This window comes from Chiloscyllium punctatum, chromosome 27 (assembly GCF_047496795.1).
Source record: "Chiloscyllium punctatum isolate Juve2018m chromosome 27, sChiPun1.3, whole genome shotgun sequence".
NCBI classification, from domain to species: Eukaryota; Metazoa; Chordata; class Chondrichthyes; order Orectolobiformes; family Hemiscylliidae; genus Chiloscyllium; species Chiloscyllium punctatum.
The window spans coordinates 5,166,825-5,180,342 of NC_092765.1; the positions used below are offsets into that span (position 1 = coordinate 5,166,825).

Genomic DNA, 13,518 nt, shown 5'->3' on the forward strand with positions numbered 1-13,518 from the left:
TACCCCAGAGAATGAAACCTTGAACAGAGACAGAAATTGCTGGAACAGCAGGTCTGGCAGCACCTGTAGAGAGAAGTCAGAGCTAACATCTTGGGTTGAGTGACTGATCCTCAGAATTTAGTTCTGAAGAAGGGTCACTTGACCCGAACATTAACTCTGATTTCCTTCCACAGATGCTGCCAGACCTGCTGAGATTTTCCAGCAATTTCTATTTCCGATGGACAGTATCCACAGTTCTTTTGGTTTTTAATGAAACCCTGATTCTGCTTTCTGCCCACTCATGCTGCCAGACCTGCTGAGTTTCACAAACAATTTCTGTTTTACCTCAAGCCATGAGATTACGTTCAGATATTTCCTAACCAACCTGTTTAGAGATGTTATGATACATCCTCTGGATGCAGGTAGGACTTGACCCCAAGTCTTTTGGCTCAGAGGTAGGGACACTACCACTTCTGCATTCAACCAGAACCCCGAAAATTACTGGCATGTCCTCTGCAATGTGAGTGGAGGTGATATTCTGGAAGCGATAGTCCACTCATTCCATTGCTGGCACTTGGCAACCACGTTCATTCATTGCTCTCGGTTGTATTAAACCCAGTGGCACTGCATCATAACCCTTGCTGACAAAATGGAGCAGAAGGTGGTTGTTGGGAGAGATGGAGGGCTTGTGGGGACAGACCATTCGGCCCAACAAGTCCACACTAGCTCTTGGAAGAGTAACCCACCCAGACCCATTCTCTCCCCTACTACTTTACATTTACCCCTGAATAATGCCCCTAACCTACACCTCCTTGAACACTACGGGCAATTTAGCATGGGTAATTCACCTGACCTGCACATCTTTGGACTGTGGGAGGAAACCGGAGCACCCAGAGCATCCACACAGACATGGGGAGAATGTACAAACTCCACACAGACAGTTGCCCGAGGCTGGTATCAACCCAGGTCCCTGGCACTGTGAGGCAGCAGTGCTCACCACTGCTAGCCACTTTACCACCTGTTATAGGAGGGGTTTGGTTAGGCCTTTATTTTACAATTAAAACTGCGGATGCTGTAAATCAGAAACAGAAATTGCTGCTGAGGCAGACCTGCTGGAGTTTTCCAGCAATTTCTGTTTTGGCTCCTATTTTATAATAGGTGCTTTTTCCTTCCAGTGTGACACCAGACCATTATATATATATAATAAAAATAATGACTGTAGGCAGAGTCTCCAGAGTGCTGGTTGTCAGGTAAACAGAGACTGGCATCACTTTTGTATGAAATGTGATGAGGGGCGGTCATGTGACCTGTCCCTTTAATAACTTGTTACAGGCGCTCGGATACATTTCGCTCACGTGGTCTCCCGGTGAATTTCCTGCAGCATCGCAGCTTCTTGCCTCGCTGGGAAACTTCACAGCCTCTCTGCTTTCACTCCCCCTTCCTTTTTGTTGTCGCTGTTCAGTGTTAATAACTTTTTAATTCCACCCCACCCTCCCCTGTCAATTGCAAGCTGTGTTTCTTCCCCCCCCCCCCCAACTCAGATTTCAGAAGATGAAGTGGGCAGAGATTGCGGTAGGAATTTCGCTGCTGGTGCTACTCTCTGGAGTTTGTGGGGGACAGGCAGCAGGTACTGACCCCCGTTGGCCCCACAGGTCACGGTGCTAACGTGGAATTTTTATTTTAATAAAGGCTGGCGAACTTCTTGAGTGGAGCTGGTTGCTGGCTTTGCGTTTCTCGTACTCTTGCCTCTTCTAACTGGGGCAGTTGGGGTGAATGGCAGCGATAACGGTTGTTTGTTTTTGTTATAAATTATTGCAGCGTGTGTGTACAAATACCTAGGTACCAGTGTTTTGATGCAAGTGTCCAGTGAACGTTTCAGTAACGCGGTTGCAGTTTGAGTACAATTTAAATCCTCTGTGGGAGAGGTTTGCAGTGAAGGTGGAATTTTCCATTGTTTTGCTGGTACTGCCTCCAGTGTTAAGGTAATGTCATTTTGCACTTGGGAATTTAAAACACAAACTCTCATCTCCTTTCTATGTTGGCTGCTGTCTGGTAGTTTTGAATATTTAATATTCAGGTCAATCAAATATCCTAGCAGCCTGCTAGTATTTGCCCTGATGAGTAATACTGATGCTGAAGTGTACAAGTAAACAGCACCAAGTGACTGAATATCTCCTTTTTTAAAAAAAAATCAATGCTGGGCTTTGCAGAATGTCAATTGGTGTTTCAACTGACCTTTTTTATATATATATATAACAACCTGATAGAAGCATAAAGACAAGCAGACCCTCCATGTTGCAATATTCAAATCTGATGTAAGTTTGAAAACTTCTAAATTGTTTCTGCAGGTAAAATGTATTAAGTATTGCTTATGCATATTTTAAATTATAACAATATTGGTGCTTATTAATCCTCAGAGTTGGGGATTATTCTGTCCACCATGGTCAAAGTTCTCCTATTACTGAGTTAACAACTATACAGGATGTTTCTGTAAGAGCTTGGAACCTGGAACATTTAGATAAAATAAATTTGACACCTAGATCTCCAGTGCTTCAAGCCCTTTTTGGATTAACGAATGGCATAAATTTATGTCTTGCTGTCTCTCTTCACCAACCACCCCATCCATTTGTTACCTTAACCAACATTCGATCAACCTCTTTACTTGAGTATATTCTGCTCTGAGTGAATGAGACAGATCCCCAAGTGGAGATTTCCAAAGGTCAATCTGAATCCATCAGATACTGAATAAAGAAGCTGAAGGATTCAAATACTGAATGAAAAAGCTCTCTTAGTTGCTTCGCCCTTTTTTTATTCTGTTTAAAACAGGAAGAGCCTACACACATCATCAAGCAGTTTCTGCGTGGGACAGACTTTGAGACTCCTTTTTGCCCAAACCTGCTGATCTGAGATTGTTGAACTACTGAGCAAAAAGTGAGAATTGTTCAGAAAGGGGGAGTTGGCTAACAGATGAAATCCACTCCTTTGTCTGTACAAGTCTCCAGGATGCATTGAAGATCTTGCATTTCATTCACTGCTTCTTTTGGATTTAGGGCTGGTGTAGATGTAGTTGCTTCCAGTTCAGCTTAGACTACTAAAGGGTTGGAATTTTTACCCTTTTTACCTTTTTTTGATTGGGGTTTAAATAAATCAACAAAACTGCCAATATAATGAACAGAACCCTTTTTATTGTAGTTAAAACACAACAGTGAAAGAGGATATAGGTGATCTTGTCCTGTTGAACTTTGAGAGGAATTGTGACACACTTGTGCTATTTGACCCCCTCAATTTCAACCTGACGTCAGTGGCAGGTTAATTTTCAGTGTTTCATTGAAAGATAGGCAGCATAAAATTGTCTGAGACAGCGGTAAAAACTGCTATTTGCATAGCACCCTTCAACTCAGGATACCCCCAAGTACTCTACTGCCCAAGAAATGTTTTGAAGGGTAGCTGCTGCAGTAATGTGGAAAATGTGGAATGTCTGCACAGGAAACTCTCACTGAAACATGTACAATAAGGGGTTAAGTCTGACTAATGTGCTAATGATAGTACACATGGCATTACATAACATCCTTTTAGTCATGATCTTACCACCTCTCCTGCAGCACTCTGACTGGTTGAAGTCAGTGCCTTAATAAGGTTTATGTTTGCTTTGACCAGGTTCTTTAGTAAGAATATTTTAAAGTTACCAGTTAATCTGCTTCAGTCGTGTCAAGTGAGGGATTATGTGATGGTTACAACACCAGGGAGAACCCCTCCTTTTCCTCAGTGTCATGGGATCTCTTGCGTTGATGCATAGACATTATTTAATGTCTCATCTGAATTGTGGCACTCTCTCAGTACTGCCCTGAAGTTCAACTTAGATTCTGTGGTTGAGTGATTTTTTGAACCCTCTGATTCTAACCTGGAAAAGCATCCTATTCACTGAGTCACAGTTTTTATTTTAGTCATCTTTTAGTTCAATTGGATCACTTATTTGGTCATCTAACTAATGCCATTAAAGGGATATTGGTTTCTGTCAGATGACATTGATTTGAATCTGTGTCACACTTGTTTAGAGGGATATGGGCCAAATGCTGGCAAATGGTACTAGATTAATTTACTATATCTGGTCAGCATGGGCAAGTTGGACCGAAGGGTCTGTTTCCGTGCTGTACATCTCTATGACTCTATTTAAAAGCTTGCCTGTCCATTTAGTGTATTGAGCTGGTCAATTCCATACATTGCTCAGCTCAATTAATTTCCCTTCAAAGCTCACAGTCCTACTGACTGTAAAGGAGCAATTATCATTTTTTTTATTGACACACTATATAGCTAACATGACGAATTGGTTAGTCCTGTATTTCAGTCTGGTTAAGGTGCAGTCATTTGGCTTTTTGAACACTAGTGAAGTGAGTGTTCAGTTGTTTGTTTTTTGGCGTGATGTGGGATGAGATGCTCAGCACAACAAGATGATGTGTTTCTCACTCCCTTGTGGTGGTCTGAATGTCACCGAGTCATAATCCTGGAGCTCCCACCTTTTTAATGGCAATGTGGGTGTACCGACACATGATGGACTGTAGTGGTTCCAGAAAGTAGCTCATCACCACCTCCTTTGAGGGGAATTTGGCATTGGTAGTAAATGCTGGCCTAGTCACACATGCATACGATTCATGAATGAATGAAACAATAATATCTTCAAAGGGACTGAAGACATAGGAACAGAAATTAGGTCATTCAGCCCACTGCCATTCAATCATGGCTGACAATTCTTTTTGTTTTAAACCCCATTTTCCTGCTTTCTCCCTGTAACCTTCGATCCCCTTGACAATCAAGAACTTCTCTCTCCACAGCATTCTGTGGCAGTGAATTCCATAGACTCAACTCTCTCTGGCTAAAGACATTTCTCTTTATCTCCGTTCTAAAGGGTCTTCCCTTTACTCTAAGGCTGTGCCCTTAGGCCCGTTTTCTCTCCTACCAATGGAAACCTCTTAACATCCGCTCTGTCCAGACCGTTCAGTATTCTGACACTCGGCAAGTCTGGCAACATCTGTGGCTGGAGAGAGACAGAGAGAAACAATGAATGTTTTAAGTCTGAGTTCTGAGGAAGAGAATGCTGCACTGTTCTCCTGGAGGTGGGATTGGTTAAGGAGGGGGTGGAGGTTGGGGGAGAAAAGAAAGAGAAGTCCCATATCTATTGTGGGCAAGAGATTCTTTCTCCATATTAAGGCTGAGTTGCTAAAGGGAAAAGCTGTAATCTTCAAATTTGATGACAATTTGGGGAGGTGATGTGGCCAATCGTGGTTTTGGGGGGGGGGAGGGGGGTATTGTGTGCTTGTCCCCTTACCTGGAAAGGCTATCTCCTCCTCAGGTGTTGGAGAAAGTGCTTCAGCCATGTCCTGAGGCAGAAATGATCCTACCTGTCCATTTTCCCTTCCCACCTATCTACTCCCCTCTTTTCTCTGACCTATCACCTACCCCCTCCCCTTCATCTACCCATTGAGCTCTCTGCTACCTTCTTCATTTCTCCTCCCAGCCCCACCTCCTGCCATTTATCTCTCCATCCCTTTGCCTCCTGGTCTCTTTCCTGATGAAAGACGTATGCCTGAAATGCTGATTCTGCTCGTCGGATGCTGCCTGGCTGGCTGTGCTTTTCTAGCACCACCCTCTTCGACTCCTCGGGTGTTGGAGGCTCCCACTGGATTTAATAATACGTTAGTCCACCCTCTGGCCTTTCACTCCAATTCAGAGAAAATAATAGTCGAGCGATCGTTCCCCTTGCTTTGTGCATCTCTGACCCTTCTTTCATCCTGATATCCGGGTTCTGAATTCTAAGAGGAAAAACTTGCCCTATATTGTTGGCAGCACTGGGTACGAAATGGAATATTGAAACTGCTTTCACATTTATTCTATATTTAAGTGTCTAATTTGAAAAGTAAAATTCCCAATGTGCAGGAACTCTGTGTCTGACCATTTGGAGTGAGTCCAATGCTGCTAGTGATTTTTTTTTTGTTTCTTTTAGTTTGGATATTTTGTTTTTTTGCTTGTAGCATCACTGACTGTGAAAGTGCAGGGTCCAGCCTCACTGGCTTAGTTTAGCCATCTTTAAATTTATGGTTTGTAAATGTTGATGTTGAAATTGCTCACTCACCACAGTACAGAAGACTCTCTCTGATGTGACCCCGTTCTCTAGCAGGTGCTAAGAGACAGGATTTTTTTTTGAAAAACAGCTGGGCTGTGAGCCATTTTATGGCAGAGATTTTGTTTTTTTTAAACCCTCTCCCAGCAGAGAGAGATGAAGCTGCTTCCAATGATTCAGAATTTGAAAGATTGGTAAAAGGAAGCTTTAGATCATAATACATTCAGTAGTTTTACGGACCCTCAGGATTGACATGACCTTAAGGCAGCAAAGCAAGTAAGGCAAATATCTTGACAGCAAAATTTTAAAACAAAATACTTTTAGATTTATAAAAGGTGAAGTGTCAAAAATGAAAGTGAACTCTGTGCTTTCTGTTCTGTGGTGCTGTAGTTTTAATCAAGGCGTTCAAAAGGGGATTGCTTCACTATCTGGAGATTTGGGTGAAGGCAGAAGAGGTTGAATTGTTAAAGGAATAACTGCCTTGCAATGCTGTATGGCTAAGGGCAACAGCTGCTTTCGAAGGGATCAAGAACAAAGGAGGGGAGCTTTGAGTGAAAGGCAGGAGGTTTTGAGGAAAGAAGTTCTGGAGAGTGGTGGGGGTGTGGGAGAGTAGTTGAGGTGGGAAACCTCAAACCTTCTAAAAAGTATTTGGATGAACACTTAGTGTCATAACATTCAAGAACATAGGCCTAATGTAGGAAAGTGGGACTAGTGTAGGTGGTACATTTTTTTGATGGGCTGAAGGACCTCTTTTGTATAATGATTCCAATGGGACCAATAGACCAAAACTGGGTCGAGAGGAACTGTAAATAGTAATGACTCCTGTTGCCAATAATTGTAGTGCTGATGCAGATTAAATTAAGATCTGAAATTGGGTGGGAGTCCAAGTGTCAGAAAATGAGGTTCTGTTCCTTGTGTTGCTCTTCCTTGAAACAGAGCAAGAGGCCAAGGACTGAGAAGTCAGTATGAGAGGCAATTTTATCTTGATTACTTAATTTGTGTTGATGTTGGTTCTTCTGATGGGATGTTTGTCAGCTGGTATGATTTTACTGACTGCGATTTACCCTGCGTTTATTGGGTCAGTCTGCAATAGTTCACCTATTGGAGTTCATATTTATCATGGAGTTAAACTCACCTCTGATAAACAGGCAAAAGAGTATTGTCATCCAAAGTGCAATTGGTTTCCACAGGGCAGTACAAGGGTGTTAATACCAATGAGCTGAACATTAACCGTTTTTCAAATAATTGCATTAGACTTGTTTGTTTTTTTTTGGTTTGTTTCTCATTTAGAATGTGCAGAGTTGGAGACATGTGAACTTTGTATCACTGGTGATACTTCGCTGAACCTAACAGACTGCGTATGGGCACAATGTAAGTCAGGTAAGTGCTTTGTACATAATCCAACACACTGGCCTGGAGCAGTCTTCTTAGTTGATAATTCTTTATAGGAAGGCTGTTTTCCAATATTCCATCTCAAAGATGGAAAGATATTCAAACTTTTCTATTCAGCGGCATGACCAACATCAAGTTCTTGTTCTGGAGGGGCACGAAATGGTTTTGTCAGGTGTAGTCAGAGCTCCAAGGCAACCTTAGTGGGTGTTTACCAACTACGTACCTCCCAAATTAAATGCTGCTGTGATAATTATTGTGGTTGAAATGTCCAGATTATAGTTGGTAGTGGAAGCCAGGGGAGGAGGGTGGTCAGCTGCTTTTTCTGTGACCTCATTGCGTACCATTGTTCATTTCTCAACCTATCTGATTTGTTAATGCATGACCCTGCCACACAATTTGCTTTGGTTATTTTAATGGGGAGAATTCTCTATGGGGGGGGGAAAGCTTCCCTCTCTGTTTGTATCATCAAATATAAGGCAAACATCACTGATCTGTCAAGCAGTTTAATTATAGTGCTGCCTTTTACCTGGGGACACTCAGTGTCTTGGCTCAGGTGGTTGCTTGAGATGACATCAGCTGTAGGCTGCATCTCTCTGAATATAGAGCTCAGCATGCTTTGTTCCCAGGTACTGATCTCAAACTGTCAATCATCTTGTAACTTCCTACTGGTCGATAAGGTTTAGCAGGTGTAGAATTGAAAAATGATCATTCTTGATGAGAGATTTGGAAACAATAGATATTGATCGCAGTTGATCCAATGTAAACAGGATCCTTTTGTGTTATCTGTTTTGTGTTTGTTCACCTGAATAAAAGCCACTATTTCTACAACTGCTTTTCTAACTTTGGACCCTTGCAGATTCACTCCTCTTCTTCAGAAGAGGATTATTGGACTCTCTTTTTCTGTCTTCACAGATGCTGCCAGACCTGCTGAGTTTCTCCAATTTTTATTTGATTTCCAGCATCCACAGTATTTTGCTTTTATTTCAGTTGTGTATCTCTCCCTCCTCTCTATAAATATTTGACATTTTTAATTATTTCCTAAAAGTGATGGGTTTTGATTTTCCTCTCCTTCAACCCTTTGATATTTCCTGTTCCAATGAAGTTTCTCACAACCATCACACGCCCTAAAGGGCACTAAAGCCAAAATAATGGCGACATGTCAGAAGTACTTTAATGTAGAAAACATTTATGTACAGCAAGCTCCCACAAAGAAGCGCATGGTAATGACTGGGAAATCTGTTTGTGATGTTGATCAAGGGATAAATATTCACTGACACACTGGAGATAACAACCCTGCACTTCAAAATAGTGCCATGGGATAACTTTCTACACCCACCTGAGGGGGAATATGGAACCTCTATTTAATATCTCAGCCAACAGGTTCCTCCACAATACAGCACTACTTCAGTACTGCACTGGAGCGAGCCTTATTGTTCTGTGCTCTACTTCTGGAGTGGGAACCTTTTGTGGTTGAGGTGAGAGTGCTACTAACTGAACCCCAGACACCACCACAGAGTAAAGTGTCAAAAATTCTAGTTCTTGGCACTATATACTTGGGGATGATATTTTGCCCTTGGAGGGAGCACAGTGTAGATTTGTAATCATGAAACATGGAGTTTATGTTAATCTAAAAAGAGAGAGACTAAGCCTTCTGTATCTCTCTGGAATTAAACTTGAATGGTATTTTTATTAAAGCTTTCAATATATTAAGGAGAAAAAGACTGGGTAGCTGGAGAGAAACCACTTCTAATGGTGGGTAAGGAGGGGGGGTTGTTGGTGAGGTTCTAACGATTAGTTATACGGCATGGAAACAGAAACTTCAATTGGAGTTAGACTTTATTTTCAGAAGTAAAATGGGAAAACGGTTCTAAACCTAAAGGTTAATAGTTTGGAACTCTCCAAGTGGCAGTTGATACTAGATCAGTTGTTCATTGTTTAACCCAAGGTTAATGAGTTTCCCTTAACCAGAGAGATTAAGGGCTATGAAACAAATGGAGACGAGCAGTTTGGTCACTGGTCAACCGTGATCTCATTTGAATGATGGTACAGGCATCGAGGCTGGTATGGAGGTGCTGAGGGGAACAGGGCTGAACTACTTAGTCCTGTCCCTTTGTTGGTGACTGAATAATGCTGGCAGAGAGTTGTAGTGTAAGCAAAGTCATTGGGGGCATTTAAGCAACTGCTGGACATGCACATGGATAGCAGCGAGTTGAGGGGTGCGTTGGTTAATTTATTATATTCGACATGAGGATTAAATCTCGGCACAACATTGTGGGCCAAAGGGCCTGTTCTGTGCTGTACTGTTCTATGTTCTATGAATGTGGTTAATGCATCTAGATTATGACTCCTGACTATATAATCTCTTTCCAGAGAAGAGCTCTTTGCAATTCGTTGCAGGTTGCCTAGGTAAGCGAGTAACTTAAATATTTAATAGAACTTTGAGTGAGTAATGGAGCACGTCAGATTCCAATTTTAGTTTGGTACAGTGCTGAGTTTGCAAAATTACTGGGTATGATATGCCACTAAATCATTTGTTAACTGGCTTCTAACTTTTGTCTGGAGTACTTAAGCTGTACTATCTGATTCATGAGTTCCTCACTACTTCAGTAGACTTCTGATCTTTATGGCTCATACAGTGAAGCTGATCACCAGCGTGCTGCTGCTCACCTTTTGAGTTGTTAGGTGATAAATGGGCAATTGGCCACAGTCCAATGACCCAGAGAAAACTTCTCTCTATTAGGAGGGAAAGAAAGCTATTTTTCACTTTCCTGATTCTGAAACCCTATATGTGCAAACATGAAAAGTGCATACTTAGTTTGATTTAATGAGCAATATTTGTATTAAAGCCATAAAATTCCCATTTGCAATCACTGAAGTGATAGACTGGTGTTTCCTAGCAGTTTCTGTGATACGTTAATGTAGAGTTACTGCGGTTTCCTATCCACTAAAGGCTTTACTATAGTTAGAGAGAATTTATAATTGTCTGATAATGCAAAAGTGGTCTTTTTATTTTTATTTTTATTTTCATCTTCATCCTCTTGGACTGTTGAAGATGCAAGAATATATGGACTTAGTTGCAAAATTTGATTTTCTTAACATGGCTTTTAAAACTTTTATTCAACTAAAAACTGTTCATAAGGATCTGATGCTGCATAGATTTTGATTTTGATTTTGATTTTGTTTTTTTTTTTATCACCCATCTGATATTGTGACAGATCAGAGCACAGTCTTCAAATAAAAACCACTGATAAACTTGAGCTGCTGGATTCAAATCACCTCTATACTCCAAACCACACAAATAATAACTCCTCTTGGGAATAGGAGAGGTAAAAATGGACATTGAACCACTGGAAAATGAGGCTGGAGAACAAAGGGATGGCAAAGGAACTGAATAGATATTTTGCATCAGTCTTCATGGAGGAAGACACCAGCAGCATACCAGAACTTTGAGAGTGTCAGGGGTCAGAGGTGAGTATGGTGGCCATCCATTTAAGGAGAATCTGCTGGGAAAGCTGAAAGGTTTGAAAGTGGATAAATCACTCAAACCAGATGGACTGCACCCCAGAGTTCTGAAGGAGATAGCTGAAGAGATTGTAGAGACATTAGTGTTCTTGCAGGAATTACTATTGTCAGGGAGGGTCCCAGAGGACTGGAAAATGGCCAGTGAAATAACTTTTAAAAAGGGAGGGAAGCAGAAGACAAAGCCATAGGCTAGTTAGCCTGACCTCTCTTGTCGATAAGATTTTAGAGACCATTATTAAGGATGAAATTGTGGAGTACTTAGTGTGGTAAAATATGGCTGAGTCAGCAAGGCTTTGCCAGGCATGACCGTCCCCCCATAAATCATTATATTTTGACTATGTAATCAGCAAGTTAGACAAGGGAGAGCCCGTGGATGTGACCTGTTTAGATTTCTAGAAGGCCTTTGACAAGGTGCTGCACAGGAGGCTACTGAATAAGGTAAGAGTCCATGGTGTTAGAGGGGCAAGATATTGACATGGATAGTGGATTGACTGACTGACAGAAGGCAGAGAGTGGGGATAAAGGGGTTTTTTTTTTACAGGATGGCAGCTGGTGAGTAGTAGAGTTCCACAGGCATCAGCGTTGGGACCACAACTATTCACATTATACATTAACAATTTGGACAAAGGGGTTGAGAGCATTATTGCTAAGTTTGTAGCCGAGACCAGGACAGATAGTGTTGAGGAAGTGGGCAGGCTGCAGAAAGACTTGGACAGGCTAGAGACAGTTTCATCTGTCTGTTCTTTGCCCAATGTGGGAAAGTGTGAGGTTATGCATTTTGGTTAGAAGAGAGGAGGTATAAATTATTATCGAAACTGGTGAAGGCTTCCGAATCTAAAACACACAAAGGAACTGAGGCGTTCTACTTCAGGATAACCTTACGGTTAACATGCATGTTTATTTGGCAGTTCAGAAGGAAAATATAGTGTTAGCATTCATTTGTTTTCCAAGAGGGCTAGTATACAAGAGCAGAGGAGTATTGCAGAGGCTGTATAAGGCTCTGATCAGGCCACATTAAGAATATTGTGAGCATGTTTGGGCCCCCTCTCTATATAAAGAGGGGAGGTGGTGGCATTTGAGAGGGTCCAGAGGAGGTTTGCAAGAATGACCCTGGGGCTGAAAGACTTGGCATGAGGAGTGGTTGAGGATTCCGGGTCTGTACTTGGAGTTCTGAAGGATAAGAGAGATTGGATTAAATTGAAACTTACAGAACCTTGAGAGGCCTAGATAAAGCCAACATGGAGGAGATGTTACCACCAATAGGTGAGACTTGGACCTGAGGGCACAGCATCAGAGGGAAGGACAACCCTTTAGAATGGAGATGAAGAGAAATTTCTTTGGTCAGCGACTGATTAATCTGCAGAACTTTGCTGGAGAAGCCTATGGTGGTCAAGTCATGAGTGTACATAAGGCAGAGATCAGTTCTTGATTGGTAAGTGCAATAAGTATTACAGGAGAAGGCAGGAAAATGGGGGTGAGAAATATCTTTCAGCCATGATTGAACAGTGAAGTGGACTTGATGGGCCAAATGGCCTAATTCTGCTCCTATGTATTATGGCCTAATAAAAGGTAACCTTCCTAAATCCCAAAGTATTGAAATTTCATTGTATTTACAAGGAGGGAATTTTACTGGATTCCTCTAGTGTCTCTGTCTCAGGGTAAGATGAAGAATAATCATATCAAAGTCATGTCTTACACCCTGCACTGTACCCAAAGTGCTGTCATATCAAATTGTGCTGTTTTCTTTTGTCGGAGGTCTGGTGCACTAGCTATTGAAACACCATCTGTTTGCTGCATCTTATGGTGTCATACTGGGGAAGAAGTAAATTTTATTGCTTCAATAATTTTTATTGCTTCTGGCATTGGAAAAATTGCAGTTGTGCCTGAGATCTTGCTGATTAAAATCAAATCCATTTTCCTCCTGGGAGCCTGTTTTAACTGAGTTCAGTTTTGCATTCTTCAATCTATCTCCTCTGGTCAATGAAAAACAATTGTTTCAAACAGCCTGCCTCTATATTCCATATCTACTGACGTTATTGCTCAGGTTTGATCATTTCAGCCGATTTCCCAATGAGATAAATCAAATGTGACGAGGGGGGCTTTTTTTTTTAAAAAAACTCACTTTCCTTTCGACTGTTGTCTAATGCATGTTGGTTTCATGGAATTTGGCCATTTTTAAATCTTGTTCTTTTAATCTCTTTTAGAAACCATTTCGGTCCATGAAGATCCCAGTTATTAAATTATCCAACAGCATTGAGCGATTACTATTCTGTATTTTATATCGTTCACTTGACTCCATCCTGGAGTGAAGGACTTGTCTTGTCTTGTCTTGTGAAGAAAGGTTGAACAGTTTGGGCCTTTTGCTGTTTGGAAGAACAGGCAGAGGTCTTACTGAAGCATTGAAGATCTTGAGTGGATTTGATAAGGCTGATTCTCAGAGGATCTTGTATGAGAGACTAGAATTAGGACTCGGCTTAAGAATAGGGTCTTGCTTTTAAGACTGAGATGAG

General features: G+C 41.5%; 1 protein-coding gene across 5 annotated transcripts in view; it reads left to right on the forward strand.

Moving 5' to 3' along the window:
• The first annotated feature begins 1,330 nt into the window (after positions 1 to 1,330).
• Positions 1,331 to 13,518, forward strand: part of cd164l2 (CD164 sialomucin-like 2) — a 44,743-nt gene continuing 32,555 nt past the window's right edge. For all 5 annotated transcript variants that reach the window (XM_072547833.1, XM_072547835.1, XM_072547837.1 and 2 more), the window contains exons 1-2: positions 1,331 to 1,606; positions 7,385 to 7,474. In XM_072547833.1, the coding sequence (XP_072403934.1) occupies positions 1,531 to 1,606; positions 7,385 to 7,474 (166 nt within the window). In that variant the 5' untranslated portion in view covers positions 1,331 to 1,530. The remainder of the gene's footprint in view (positions 1,607 to 7,384; positions 7,475 to 13,518) is intronic.